The sequence below is a fragment of the Lycorma delicatula genome, chromosome 2 (assembly GCF_047948215.1).
Source record: "Lycorma delicatula isolate Av1 chromosome 2, ASM4794821v1, whole genome shotgun sequence".
In the NCBI taxonomy this organism is placed as follows: Eukaryota; Metazoa; Arthropoda; class Insecta; order Hemiptera; family Fulgoridae; genus Lycorma; species Lycorma delicatula.
In genome coordinates, this window is record NC_134456.1 from 124108775 (window position 1) to 124125659 (window position 16885).

At 31.5% G+C, this 16885-nt stretch overlaps 1 protein-coding gene across 4 annotated transcripts in view; it reads right to left on the reverse strand.

The window, feature by feature from the left end:
* Nucleotides 1–16088, reverse strand: part of LOC142319196 (uncharacterized) — a 29768-nt gene extending 13680 nt beyond the window's left edge. Inside the window, exons 1-2 of one of the 4 annotated variants that reach the window (XM_075356191.1) lie at nt 15707–16088; nt 7152–7374 (exon numbers count right to left, since the gene is read on the reverse strand). In XM_075356191.1, the coding sequence (XP_075212306.1) occupies nt 7152–7374; nt 15707–15715 (232 nt within the window). In that variant the 5' untranslated portion in view covers nt 15716–16088. The remainder of the gene's footprint in view (nt 1–7151; nt 7375–15706) is intronic. The other 3 variants (XM_075356190.1, XM_075356189.1, XM_075356193.1) reach the window with 3 other exon arrangements.
* Nucleotides 16089–16885: the final 797 nt, after the last annotated feature.

The window sequence follows — 16885 nt, forward strand, 5'->3', positions numbered from 1 at the left end:
AATGGTCGCACAAGTTTTACGCACGATGAAGGAGTCAGACAACTGTTTACCGCCATAAATGAGGAAAACATTGAGTGGCATGTGACATGGTTTTCTTAGATAGACGAGTAACTATTGATGAAGTGGTACACCGCCTGCAAATTAGTCACGGTTCTGCCTACGAAGTCATCCACAACAGACTTGGGTTTCATATTCATAAAGTCTGTGCAAGATGTGTCTCAAAACAACTCACACAGTTGCATAAACAAACGCGCTTGGACATTTGCCAAAAAACATTTGAATCGCTATGGTAACGAACGGGACATTTTCTTAGACAGAATCATCACTGGTGACGAAACATGGATCCATCATTACAAGCCGGAGAGTAAACGGCAGAGTATGGAATGGAAGCATCCAAATTTGCACTGCAAAAAAATTTTCAAGACCCAACCAACTGCAGGAAAACTGATGCTTACGGTTTTTTGGGACTCACAAGGCCCAGTACTGGAACATTATGAGGAAAAGGGCACGACAATAAACAGTGCGCATTACAGTGAGATGCTTATTGCCAAGCTGAAGCCTGCAATTCGAAGCAAACGCTGAGGACTGCTGTTGATGGTATTGTGTTGTTGCATGACAATGCCCGTCCACATACTGCTGCCCATACTGCTTAAATGCTCTAGAAACTCAATTTTGAAGTACTGGCTCATCCTCCATATAGTCCTGATCTTGTCCCTTCTGACTACCACTTGTTTGATCCACTCAAGACATTAAGGGGCCATCAATTTACCACAGACGAAACAGTGAAAGAAGCAGTACCTTCCTGGCTCGCAGCTCAACCGAAAACCTTCTTTTAAGCGGACATCAGGAAGCTTGTGCAACGATGAACCAAGTGCGTTGAAATGCAAGGGGACTATGTTGAAAAATGTTTTGTATTGCAATAAAGTTTATAACTACATTGCGGATAATAATTGACTTACCATCGTACATTACTATCAATTATTATATATATATATATATATATATATATATATATAGACAGGTTGTTTCTAAAATGGTGGGCTGGCATTACTTTTTTTGATTTTACTTGCAAAACTAAACAAAAAATATCCTTAGGAAAAATGGCAATTTCTCCTATGTTCTTTTATTTTGAACAAAATAACATTTTTTTTTTTTTAAACAGTTTTCTAGTATTTACAATACTATAAAACACCAATACTTGGTGGTTTAAACAAAGTGACAAACTATGGAGGTATTCTGAAGCCAGAATCATCAAGTAAATAAGCATTTCCATCATACTGAGAAATAATGTTCTTAATAGGACTATTTTTCCATACCCACATGCTACCAGACCATTCTGTACTTATACTTTTAAATCTCTAATTAGCTTCGACTGTAGCTTGCACATTGATACTGGTATATCCTTACTGATTTACGAACCTCATTGCTGTGGACAGTTGGTTTTTTATTTCTATTTGTGTGCAGTCTAGTGTGCCTACTATGGTTGGCAGACAAAAATGTGTCTGCAGTCTCAATTAGCATTAATAACTTCCTGCACTGTATATAGGAAAGTTATCCAAATGTGAGCTTTGTCAAGAACTCTACCCATAATGAAACTGAGTTTTAAAAACTGTTGTCCAACCAACTCCACAATCCTGTGCAACTACACTTTGGAAGCCTGGATCACAAATACAACACAGAAGTATTTCCATCTGTTTTCTGGGAGTCAAGGCTCCTCCTCGCATTACTTCAGTTTCTGGCAAAGATTCCATTATCAAAAAGGTTACATTTCCACTATCATAACATAACAGTTTCTTATATTTACTTATATCTTTTCGAACACAGTATATTTTCTCTTCTCTGACTGGCACGAACCATGAAGATGAATGAGAACTGAACTGACAAGCATTACAAAGGTAACGTCCCCCACCAGTCTTATAAAATGAAGAGATACATCTAGACTGAAGAAGCAGAATCTACTCTTTATTCACACCACAATTTAAGACATATCTAGCCCATCCAGGAAATCCAAGATAAATCCAGATGTAGTAGACATAGAAGTTTTATTCACATAAAACTGGACATATAAGATTTAGCCTCAACCACTTTTTATTCACTTCACCCACTATTTCAACTTTCTCCCCTCTAAAAAAGTGTATTTAATTTTTTTTTTTAATTTACCTGAATTTGGCTTGAATATTACAGTGTTTGTTTCAATTAAATTTTTATGCAGATTCTATTTTATCACAACTTTCTAAATTACCATACATCCATCAAAGTTACAAAGTTATCTGCTTAGATTATATCATCAGGATATGCAATTAATTTAATGATTATATTAACTGTTTTAATTCCATCATAAAAGTTATCATATAGATCATTCAGAAACAGACTACACAGAATTAAACTGATTCAAGCATCCTTTTTTTAACCCCAACAGATATACCAAATTTGTCAATCAACCCCTGCTGGCCCCATAGAGAAGGATCATCGGAAGAAGAAGAAAGACCCTCTACTCGACCCAATCTCACGGACAGAAGTCCGGAAAAGAGCCCAGCAGAGATGCGTCCTGAAAGGCAGCCATCACAGAAGTGGATGAAGAGCTTCTGCTCAAACTTTCCTTTTAAAACTTACAATTAAATTAAATTAAATCAGCAACTGCGACTCTTCCGGAGAAGGGGGCGCATTGCTCCCTCCATATAGTTAGTGCCCCGTTGTGGCATATTCCTGCTAGCCTATGAAGCGCTAGCACCAAAAGGACTTCAGTGGACGGTCTGAAGGGGAATTACGACGGGAGGACAGGTTTCATAAGCTTAGCCTTCCGCAGTCGGCCCATAAATTGGGTTTGATAATGCTGGTTTAACAACGGATTGGAATGCAATTAAATCCGTCCTTAAAAACACAAAATAATAAATAAGACAAAAATTGAAAAATTAGACCCGTCACTTAAAATAAACCTTTAAAAACACGCCCGATAGAATCATCCAGCAGCAAGGGAGACTGTCCAGGTTCTGCGATCCGTAGGGAGAATCTATAAATGCCCGCCAACTTTGCATTCCATTCCATAGAGAAGACCGTTTAGAGTTCTATAAAACAACCATTTTAAGCATTCACCACTTTAGTGAAACACATTACACAATTTACAATAAAGTCCTCACCAATCTATCCAGTCAAAAGTCACTTTAAAGTCAACAGAAACCATAACTCTTCCTTATTTGATTTATTTTGGGACCATTTTCAGTAAATAATATTTTCAAAAAAAAAAATCTAATCTACTGTAAAGTATCCTCTTTGGTGCCAAGTTTGAAACTTCTGAAGCTTTCTTTCAGCCAATTGCTTAAACTAACTTGTAAAATAGCGGTACACAATTTTGCAGTCACGTCCATGAAAGGTAATGTAAAAATGTTAAATTATATTATAATTGTCTTTCTTATGTAAAAGGAATATTGTGTTAGTAAAATTAAATGTAATTGTAATGTCCTGTTAAATAAACTACAATTTTTTTCTAACAATTCAATACGTGCAATATTTTTTTAACTCATTCACAACCCTGCCACTTCCTTGAGCTTTATAATTTAGCTTTATTTTTGACCTAAGCATAATCTTATTATATTAATCCAATGTTATCACTTCATCTACCATTTACAACAAAAGGTATGATGTACTCAATAGCATTTAATGATAGATTCAAAGATTCAATAAATTTAGTGGGTTTCACAAATCCAACAAACTTTCACAGTTTTCAGTAATACCAAATTTCAAGGGTTTTTTTTTCATTTTGTGTTTTAGTTTCATAAAATACTATACTAAATACAAATATTTAAAAAAATAAAAAAAGAAACGCTACTTTATCAGTGTGAAAAATGTATTATATTCTGAAAATAATTCATTTACTTATGCATAAATTTCTGCTATGCAGCTTGGAATCATAGCTTTTGTAAACATGCTTTTGAAAACTAATATCAATTATAAATAATTTACTCATAATGGCCACGTGGAGAACCTCACCAGCATCAACTGATGTCAGAGAAACAATACCATTCAATGCTGTGTGTCCATGTTTTTGCCATGAACCGTCTAGAGCAACACATAAATCCCTGCTGTTTCATTCCAAAATAGCTTCCTCAACTGACTATTCCATATATAATTTGCACTGTTTTCATGGCATCCCAACCCCAAAGGGGAAGACACCCACCCGCCTAGTGACGTTCCACGGTTGCCACAACCCCCTCGCCCCATTCCTTGCTTTGTTGGGCTTTAATGGGAAACTGTTTTCACAGCAGCAGAAAGTATATTTTTGTTTTTTGAATATAGCTGGTGAAGGTGGAATATTCATGACACCACACAAAACTTGGGCAAGTTAAAGCCCTTTCCAATAGCATGTAGACCACATACCAATCTCAGATTTAAATCATAGAAATCTTTATCACTATATTCATAATAACATTTTACAATTTTATGGTAGTTCATAAAACAGATTTCAGTTTCATTACAAGTGTAACATGTCAATTTAAATTCTTTTGCTAGACCTTCAATATTGTTTACGTCAAGTACTAAACTGTGGCGGCAGAATTTACAAACAGTTGCAGTTACACCTTATAAAATATCAAAATCAACAGTTTCAAACTGAGAGTTGTTAATTTTGCTGTTATTTATTTATTTATGACTATCAGAGTGACACAATGTCAAAAGTACTCTGCAGACATGCCAAGGCACTATGCGTCGTCTGAAATAGAACTCATAATTAGATGACAGTTTTACCTTTGATGCAGATGCTTTGTCTTCATCTTGAACTTGTGATGTACTTGGTGTCACCGTAACCTCACTCTGCAATTTTGGCTTGCCAACATTTTTCTTCTTCTCGTAAGCTGAACTACTTTCCCCACTAATTTTTTATTACCCATTGCAAAGATAGATACCAATTTACAGTCTACAGTATGTTTTACAACAAAAAACACACTATGCACAAAAATGTTTTCATAATGTGATCAGTATAAATTCGCAACACAACTCTGAAAACAATATGTATAACCTTATATTGAACAATTGATAGTGTAGTTATATACATTATTGAAAAATCAATAAAACAGCAAAAATTTTAATAATGGAATTATTGTATTCTGGTGGGAAATACAAGAATGATGCAATTTTGAGTCTCTGTAAGATCTTGGCCTAAAAGTTCAAAAATGAAAAATTGACTTCTTTCATTAATTTAATTTTACGCATAAAAATCAAAATATTTCAAACATAACACAGCAAAACAATCAGAAAACTATGCTGTTTCATAAAATGAAAACAACAAAAAGTGAAAACAAACTTTCTCTAGTTATGGTTTCCCCTTAGCTGTAAACTTTTGAAATGACAAACTGACTATTTCAAAATTAGTCAGAAATGATTATTTCTGACTACTTCAGAATAATGACTGGCAAAAATTTGATTCATTTTGTTGTTATATTTTAAATAACACACATCAATTTAGATTTAAGAAATTACTACTATTCCTAACGTAAGGTAAAAATAAGACTTGTTTTAACACTCATTTAAGAAAAAGTACTTATAACATTTGCTGCTGACATTTTCATGCTGAAAATGTTTAAAACCAGTAACAATAAATTGTCACTAAATAGTGGTAATCATAAAAGAATGGTAAGGTTTCAGTAGCTTAGATTAAAGCAATAAGGGTATTTTAAGGAATTATGAAGGAAGCCTCCACTTCAAAGGTTTATGTAGTAATCATTTTAAACATTGTAAAGTGATTGTATTGTTGCTGAGATGTGTTTTTTGTTTACTATGTTTTCTGTTCAAGAAAGAACACAGGATGTTTTAAAGCATGTCTTAAGTCAATAATTTTACTTCAATGAGCATTTTGATAAACATGAAAAGAAGCCGCCACTGCACAAAAACAATATACGACACAGATACAATCAGATCAAAGAAACAGGATCTGTTCTCAAACAGAAATTGTCAGATAAACCAAAGTCCTAATATACCCAAAAGCCTTGAGTTACAAATTATATAAAAGTTCTACATTAAAGGTTGCATTTATGTGCACAAAAAATTCAGCTACTGGAAGAAATAAAACCATCTGACACAGAAAAATGTTTCTAGTTTGCTATTGAAATTTGAGACAAAACAAATCATTTTTAAATGATATAAATTTTATGGATGAAATTACTCTTCATCTTAACAGATCCATTAATAGGCACAATTCATGAATATGGATATCTGAAAACCAACATGTAATTTTTGAGAAAGCACATGTAACTTACATCTTTATAAAAAGAAGATGTCTGAACAGTAACATTGTTTTTTTTTAAATACACATTATTATTTTACAGATAATAATACAACTTTACTTTAAACTCACATTATTACTTCATCAATAAATATATACTTGCATCAAAACAATAAATACAATTCTCTAAGATAAAAAATAGAATTATATCAAGTCGGAACACTAAACAAAAAACATTCTCAAAGAAAAAACCTGTATGAGAATGGAGCAAATGCAATATCGCTTACAGTTAACTCAAAAATGTTTTCAAACCTGTTTAACTCAAAAATGTTTTCAAACCTATTTCCAACAAGATGGTACACCTTTGTACTTTAATGCATTTATCAACCAACTTTGGATAAAAAATGTTTTTGTTATATGGATAGGCACATCCTGGCTACCAAGAAGTCCAGACCTAATCCCTTGGGATTTTTTCTTGTGGAAGTACATCAAACACATTGTTTACTCGCAAAAAATATGTGTTCTGAATAACTTAAAATAAAGAGTTAAAGAAACAATTACAACCATAACAGAATATATGTTACATCATAAATGGGCAGAAACTGTAAATCAACTGGATATTTGCTGGGTGATGCAACACATGGAAGGGTGCACATATTGAAATTTGACTACAACAAAACTGCACAACTGTAAGTATTTTTATTTAAATCATGCTCTAAACCCAACATTCATGAAGTCTGTATTTTCACAAAGAAAATTTATGAACTAAAACACTACATTTGAATTAGAATATTGAGAGATGATGTGAATTGTTACTATAAAAAAAAGACAAGCTAAGTTTTTAGATTTATTTATATCACTGTATCTGTAAATTAAATCTTCCATAGGGTTTTGTAAAATGTTAACTGTAATAACCTTATAAATATTGTAACTGTACCATACTGATTTGAAGTATTAAGATCTGCTCCATGTTCATACAAAAGCATTACAGTATTCTTATGTCCATTTCGAGCAGCACACATAATTGGTGTCCATCCAAGATCATCAGACTCATTAATATTGATTCCAGTAATTATAATATTTTTACAGTCTTTTACCATTCCTTGAGCTGCACATATATGAAGATTGAAAGGTGAAATATCTTCACAATTATCATTTACCTATTTACAGCAAATCAAAAAAAATTATCATATTTATCTATCAGCAATGATATTAATTTAAAAATACAGACTTTTGCAATGATAAAATAAACTATTTTTATTATATAAGATTTTTAAAACTTATTTCTAAATGTTTTTATTTGTCTTTGTGACATCCTCAGTGCTGTTGTCCTCACAATGGCATCATTGTGATGCCATTCTTTGATGGTAGTTTCTTTTTTTTAAATAGGCAGGCATTCTAAATATGCATTATTTAGAATGTTGTTGAAAAGTGTATTGGATCCAAATTATATCTGTTCTTATAGTATACAGTTGTATGTTTATATATTTCTTAATGTTAAAATGTGTTAAGATGTTTAAGTGTCTATGTATGAGTAAATACATATACTTTTTTTATGTATATATTGACTACCAAAATTGTTGTCAATGTTGGTAGCACTTGATGGTTCTCCATCGCAATGTTGAATCAATATTTGTCCACCATCTTACAGACAAATCCATCAACATTACAACCTTGATATTCCACACATATGAACTCTTATATCCTAACATCTTTAACATTATGAACTATAAAAACATACTAATGAATACTATAAGAACAGATACACTTCAAATCAAATACATTTTTCAACTGCATTCTAAATATATGCATTTACCAGTCTAATCCCAAAAAACTGTCAGCAGTAAGAACAGATATGGAAATTTGAGAATATTATATATAATAGCATCAATCACTAAGCATGGAACATTTATTGTCAACAGTTATTGTAATAATATAACAGCTAATAATTTTTTTACACAATATAAATCACAAATTTGGTCCTGCAAATGTAAATTTCAAAAAATTTGGAAATAGGAAAGATAAAAAAAATCTAGGCTTTAATGAAAAGTAGTTTAATTTCAATAACTACAGTCAAATAAAATTAAATGTAGCAGAAAATAACTTTAAAAAATAGTCAAATGCATCAAGTGTATATACTAGTTAAAAAAGAAAAAACAATGTTAAGATTTGATCAGTTTTTCATGTAATCACAATAATGATTTAAATAAAAAATTAAACAATAAACTATATGACATTATTTATATTAAGCTTATATAAGCGAAAGTGACAATAAACAAAAATTATTATGGAGACAAAACCTTACACTTATGTTTTTTAAATTACATATATAATGCTTTATGTGTATGTAATTCAAAAAATTAATGATAAACAAACATAATATTTAAGCAACAACTGTTTTATCAAAAAACAAAGAATTAATTGTAACCCAAAATCCTTGTTTGTACAAAGAAAATACATCTTAAATTATTTTTCCATGCAATATTCAATCGAATCCAAGCATTTTTGAGATAGGGAACAAATTTTATGATTCCCTCATGTAAGAACTCTACCATCTGTTCCAGTCAGTGATAGTTTGAAGGGTATTCTAATCAGTCAACAAGCACTTTTCATTCAACGTCTAAAAAGTGAAATTCTAAAGAAAATGGAGGCAGGAAACTGTATAACCTCTTCAGAAAAAATAGATTATTATAAGGTACAGAACATCAAAGGGAAAGTGGCTAATGCAGAGGTATAATGAAAAGAAAAAAATATGATCTCTGGGAAGGCAGTTGCAGAGTATAGAAAAATAAGAGAAAACTTTGAGAAAATGAAGTCAAATACATTAATATAAGAAGCGCAGAGAGAAAACCATTGTTAGAGAGACAAGAAAGCACTAACAATGGTTAATGCTTTCAAATTGGTCAATCTGATTACAGGAAGAGCAATAGGCACAGAGAGTCACTCTAGCCCTTAGAAGGCAGGTGTAAGAAAAGAAGAAAGCCATTTACCTACACCCTGTCAGAATGTAGATCTTATGGAATATTAGTTAACATAGGGCAGAGCAAAATGTTTAAAATTTTTAGGAAAGTTGAACTGAAATGCAGGGGAAGAAAACTTGCACACGAGCTATAAAGGAATCAAATAACCATACATAGAATCTGAAGAAAGGCAAGTACTGATTCTTACAGTTGTGTGCCAAAGATTAGACTGTCACTATCATACATACAAGGTCTGTTCACAAAATAACTGAACTTTTTTAATTACGCACCAACGGAGATATTTAGTGACATACGGTTGGCAGTATTGTTTTGCATAACCTTCTCTGTAACCACATTTTCTTCTATTGTTGATATCTCGTTTAGTTTTTGTTATTGTTGTTTTAATACATGTTTAAGTGTTAGTAGTGAGTTTTGTAATCGAAGGCCTTCTTGGTCAAGGATCATCTTCAACTTACTGACGACCACTTTTAAATTGTGAAAACCATTCACAGCATTGCGTACGACCCAAAGCATCATCTCCATAAGCTTGTTTCAAAACTTGAAGGTTTCTGTGAAAGTTTTGCTCAGTTTCATGCAAAATTTTACGTTGTATCGTTGCTCCCGAAAAACCCACATTACAAAAATCACTACTAACACTAAAACACGTTGCACTCAAATAAATAACACGAAAACTGAACGAGATGTCAACAATCCATAAACATGTGGTTAAAGAGGGGGTTATGTGGAACACAATGCTGCCAACCGCACATGAATAAATATCTACATTGGTGCGTAATTAAAAAAGTTCAATTATTTTTTGAACAGACTACGCGCACACGTGCACACACACACACACAAATATATAGTTATTTATTAATGTAAGCATAATATATATATGCATTGAAATAAGAAACACTAACCAGGACACCATGGAATCTCAAGGATATAGGCTCTACAAAGGTATACCAGGGAAGAGAGTGATGAAAAATGTTCAACAGTCCCAGTTTCACTAAAAAAACAAAAAAGGCTGACTACAATAATAAATTCCATACAAGAATTTAAGTCACAATCCCCCAAATATCTCAACACTCACCAAAAAAGCATCAACTAAAAAACAACTAAAAGCATATCTAATATAACTACTTGACCTGACTATAAATAACATCCCCAAAAACCATGTTAAACAATTAATCAGAGACTTTAATGCTCAACCAGGCAGAGAAAGAAGGTACTGTGAGATCATCGCAAAATGGCCCGCCCAAAAGAAAACAAACAAAAACAGACACAGACGCGTTCATCTCTGCAGAAACACAACTTAATCTCGAAACCCAAATATTTCAAAAGGAAACTTCAAAAACTCAAAACCTGGAAACACCCTGACTAGACTGAAGGAAAATGGCAACTAGACCAAGTCTTCATGGATAAACACCACCACAAGGAGATCTACAACGTAAAGGTCCTCCGAGGAGTAGACACAGGCTCAGATCACTGTGTAATCAAAATTAAAATTAAATTTATTGCCCAAAGAAAGCAACAAAACTAAGTCCTAAAACTAAAAGAAAAATGGACCCTACCCAACTAATCAAGAATGAAAATTACCGAAACACAACTGAAAAAATAACAATCACAGATAAACTCGAAGATCTAATCAATAACCTTAAACAAATTGCATAAGAATTAGTCCCAATAAGATCCCATAAAAAACATCAATGGTGGAACAGCAAAGGTGACGAAACAGTGGAGAAAAGACATTAGGCATGGCTACTTTACCAATCCCAAAAATCAAAAACATCCTTCCAAAATCTACTAAAACAAGGAATAGAAACTACCTAAACCCTAAAGAGAATAAAAAAACAACACCACAAAGACACACTGAAGTCAACAAGAGAATTCAATAAATCAGTCAAGAAACTACTACAAAAACTTCAAAAATCAGCTCCAAAAATGCAACCCCCAACCATACCATTAAAGAACGAAAATGGTAATCTGGCCCATAACAATAAAGACAATGCGGAAATCCTAGCTAAATATTACAACAAACTCCTAAATTGCGAAGAACCGACAGAACTACTACACTTCAACACCAACACCCCAATAACAACACCACCAGAAAATATTAATACTCCCACAATAAAAGAAGTTTACCAAGCACTGGCTGAGATGAAGAATTACAAAGCAGAGGGAGAAGACCAGTTTTCTAGAGATCTGGAAACTCGTAGAAAGATCAGCAGAAGAGAAAAACTACCAGAAAAATGAACAACAGCCCTCATCCATCCGCTACACAAAAAATAGAGTCAAAACAAAGCCTAACAATTACGGGGGAATCTAACTCCGAGACACAACAAACAAAATTCTTTCAAGAATCATCCTCAACAGGATCGGTTCCAACTTGAGAAGGGACTAGGAGAATACCAGGAAGGTTTCAGACCCTGGAGAAGCTGTCCAAACCAGATCGTGAGTCTCAAGCTATTAATGGATTACAACAGGAAAAGAAACCGAGACATGGTGATAACATTTGTAGATTTCAAAAAAAGCCGATGACTGCAGCCACAGTGAATCCCTACTAAATATTCTAAGACACCTTGGACTACAAACCAAATTAATAAACATGATAAAACTGATCCTCACAAACACAACTCAAAAGTAAAATTCAGAGGCGAGCTCTTTGAACCATTTGAGATTAAAACAGGACTCAACAAGGCGATGGGCTCTCACCGCTATTATTCAACTGCACTCAAGAAATGGTAATTAGGGAATCACTTAAAAAATGCCCCCAAAAATAAAAATAGGCCAAAAAAAAACCAAACTGCCTTGGTTTTGCCAACGACTTAGCACTGCTAGCAAATGACATCAATGAGGCTAAATCACAGATATTGTAACTTCAAAACATTACAGATAAAATTGGCCTCAAAATGTCATTCGAAAATACAGAAATTATGTCCCAAAAACTAATATGATTAAACAAGTTAACATTAACAGTAATAAAATCAAAATTGTACCCCAATTTAAATACCTCTGAGAAATAATAAACAACCTAGCTCAAGCTCAAAAATTAACCTGGTACACTTACTATAAAAATTTCCTATCAATAAATGCAAAAATAATGCACTACAATACAGTGCACTACAAAACCAGAAGCCACTTATGCAACAGAAACACTCTTCCACCTGAACGAACAATCAAAGACAGACAGACAGACTACAGAAAATCAAAAGATGAATTGAAAGAACTTGCATCAATAAAAAGTAACCCAACAAAGTTATATACAAAGAGTTAGAACCCATCATTGATACCATGCATAAGAGACTACTTTTTTGGACATATCATGAGGATACGAGATTCAAGACTTCTGAAGCAGCTAGTACAGTACAATCTTAGCTCAAAAAACACCAAGACAGATCCAGATAGATCAGAGAAATAAGAGAGGATCTGAAGGAAATCGGCCTTACACCAGAAGACAACACAGATAAGATAAAATTAAACAAGAAAATCAAGAACAAAAACACTCACAAGAAAAACTGATAACATGAACATTTTCAACACTAGAAATGGCACAAAGATCGGAATGTACAAAAACGTATTGTAAGGCCCAAATAGTCCCATCAAAGAGATTTGGATAATGTACTGACTAAAGTGATCCTATGCGGTCATAAAAGATAATAATAACATGCACTACAGGAATTGAAGGGAGATTTGAGATTATATTTATCTGAGTATAAAAAAAAATTATGATTGGCAGGATAATGAGAAACTGAATATTAAGATATGGAAAAATAACATTTTAGAATAGAATTCTATTGTTTAGAGAATAAATTTGCAAAGAATGGATGAAGATAGCAATTAAAAACAAATTGGCACAAAGGAAGGCTTTTGTTTAAAAAAAAAGTCTATATTGAATACAAAAAATTACAAAGACATTTGTAACAGAAGAATGTTGAAAATTTGTCAGATTGATAAAGTGCACATTGAAGAGGTCTTAAGACAAATAGAAAAAACACAGGTTAACAGAATCTTGAAAAGAGATCAACTAACGTTGGTAGGCCAAATATCAAGACAACCATTTTTGTAAATTTGATTAGTAGAACATGTGCATGGAGAAGGCAAATTATAAAACAGATAACTGAGCACATAGGATTTAGTGATTGATAGGGTTAAAAAATTAGCAGAGAACAGAAATTATTGAAGATCAGCATCAAACCAATCAGATTTCATTCGTTATATGCCACCATTTTATACCAGAATACAACATTTTTCACCCAAAAAAGTTAAGTTAAGTTGTATATTCATAATGAATATACAGGATTAGTATATGTATTTTTAGAAATGAACAAAAATCTTTTATTTTTAAAGTTGTTAGAAAATATCAACAAAAAAATATATATATATATCATATAATACATATGAAAATTATATTAATATAACAAATTAATATAGTTATATTAACATAAAATTTATTTGTAATGCTATTAAATTATAAACAACTTAAGATGAAGTGATGTTGGTTAGTGGAAAAATAAATGACTGTTAATAGAAAATAAAAATAAAAGACATTAATTAGAAATAAGATAAAAAAACCAGAGGCTGGAGGAAAGGAAGAAAACAAAGTTGATGGTGATAAAACAATTAATATAAGATTTAAACTACTAATTCAACCCTCAGATATCTGTAATCATAACTTACTGGAATATTCTATCATTTCACTTAAGCATTTGTTTTTTATAATGATCTTTTAAAATAATGACCAGTATATGGGGATTACAGTTCAGAAAGTTTCATATATGATCTTTTTCATAACATAATTTTTATGGAAACTTTCACTTCCATTTGAAGTGATCAAACTTGTTCAGTTCCATTAAACTCCTTAACTTAATAAAAAAATTAGCACAACAAACGAGAAGAACTCACATCATACTACAGTGACTATAAAAAATGTTAAACTGTAAAATTTAGGTGCAGAATAAATGATTGACATAAAAAAAAAGAAGTATTCATTATGAACAAAAGTAGTATCAGGTTTCAGATCACCTTGCAAAAAATTAGAATAAATATAAACATTCCAACTTATAAATTTTGACTACTTGTTTAGTAATGGGGCCATTGTTTGCTTCTTGGTCAGTTCATTCTTTTCTAAATCTATTGACAAACAAACCAATGTTTTCTTCTAGTTTTGCAGAATAGAAATCAGGAAAAATATTCTAAGCCATTGTCACCAATACTGCTGAAAAATCGACTATTTATTCCTGGAAGATTTACTGTGCAAAAGCATTAGAGGAAGTAGGCTGTGCACATTCTAATAAATACAATTTTCATGGACCCCAAATCCAGAGAACACTAAAATAGTTAAAACATTTGCGGGGTAATGTAAAATGAAAAAATAAAAAAAGTAGTGGAACAGAATACAATCATGCAGAATTGGCACTTTGTAAAGATTTGTTTGGGCACATCTTAAAAGGAATTGCTTTTGGCCACCAACAACACAGTACCAGTAACTGTTATGTAACATTAGTACATCATAAGAAACTAATACTATATCGCTGATTTTGATAGTTTTTGAAAAACTAACAAAACATTAGAACAAAAAGTTTTAATAAAGTTAAAGTTTTAAGTTTTCCACTTAATTGATGCAACATGTCTTTTGCACATGAAAACTTGTTTAAAATGCTCTGATAAATATTTTTGCAGAGATACATTTTGTTTAATATATATTTGAAGCTTTCTACATTTTCCACAACTCCTGTAAAAAAAAAAATTATCAATTAGGGCATCCGTATAGACAACTGTTAAAAACAGGCCATATCATAACTAACGCCCTACCTCCATAGCAGACAAGTATCAAATTTTATTGCATATAAAAAGTGACTCAAGAAAAAAAGCTTGAACAATACATAATTTATGACTGCAGATTAAACATAAAAACAAATTAAATGAACAAACACAAGGCAGTTCAGATATAGAGTTTGAGTAAATACTAAAAGGTTTCCATATCACTTAAAAAAGTAGATGCCATAAAAAACACCGCAAATGCAGGAGTTAAATGAAAGCACAGTTCTTTTAGAATACTTCTGTATATTTAGAAACCAACTTTCTTTTACATTTGTTTTCAGAACAGTTTATGTAACAAGGGACAAAACTAATTAACAAAATATCCAAAGTAAGAGGCTGAAAAACTGAAATGCAGTTAAAAAAATCATTAAGATGCTAATTAATATTTTCCACTTAATTGATACAACTGTCCTTTACACATGCAAAACTTATTTAAAATGCTGATAAATTTTTTTTGCAGTTACATTTCGTTTAATACATATTTGAAGCTTTCTACATTTACCAGATTTCCTGTAAAAAAAAAAATTATCAATTAAGGCTTCCGTATAGACAACTACTAAAAACAGACCATATCAAAAGAAATTTAAAAAAATCACTACCCTTATCCGTTTTCAAAGTTACCTTAACCTAGTTCTGCAACCGTGAAAATTTACATATTACTTACACAGTAAATACATAAAACTATTGAACAGATCTTTTATGGTACTACCTGGATCATTATTAAAAAAATAAATTATTCCATCTTCTATGACTAAATAAAACTAATACAAAAATTCACTGAATAAGTTAAGAGTGCCTATAAGCTCACGTTACATCTTGCATCTATAATACACCGACCAGAAATATTCGCTACCACTGTGATATTTATCGATCCAAAAATGACACTCTTGACGAAGATAATATTAAATTATCCTTTTCATAGCGTAAATAAACATTGAGTATAATCTGTATCCAATCTTTAAGATCGCAAAAGTGCCAGGTGATATTCTGGAAATTAATTTTCAGAGAAAATTAAAGTATTTGTATTTTACATTCATATTCACACGTTCATCAATTTATTAATTTCGATAATTCATCTGTTTTTGTACCTCAAAAGATAATCAACTTTAAAGTTTTATAAACAAGTCGTATAACTGTAATTTTAACCATTTATTTCATATTTCAATAATTATCTAGTGATTATATGTAATACGAATATATTAAATTAATGGGGTAATATCGTATGAATGAATTATATTTTGGGGCTAAATAATCATCCAATTATTCGACTAACCAGAATTACAGTGAATTCATTATCTGTGTCGGGGAGTAATGAGATTGTAATAAACGAAGAAAATATTACGAATAATTTTGCCCACTTTAACGGACCATTATACAATTATTAAAAACAAACGAAATAATTTTACATTAATTAATCGAAAAAAGTTATAAAACTTAAAATATTATTAAGCAATAAAAGTCTATCTTTCAAAGACCCGGTAGAAAAATAATGTACTGTTTAACTCCACCATTTATATCTGATGTGTATTTCGAGATATTGATTATGTCAGCACTGTGATAAATCACTACTAAAATATTAAATTTTAAAAAATCTTAGAAATGAGTTAATTTAAAATATTTAATGAACAAGTCAGTGGAATTAAAAATTTACACGTAATCTACTGTAAACTAAACATAAAAATTAGTTAAAATTTTGAATACAATACTTTCATATCTATGAGCGCCAAACAATGACCTTTTTCATTTTGAAAAGTCATTCTGACTTTTTGAAGGATCCTAAAGAGGTATTTAACTTGGGATTGTACATAAGTATAATAAATATTTAATAATGATGACAAGCATAGAACATTATTAAGATACTTTGAAACATAAAAGTATGATTTAAGTT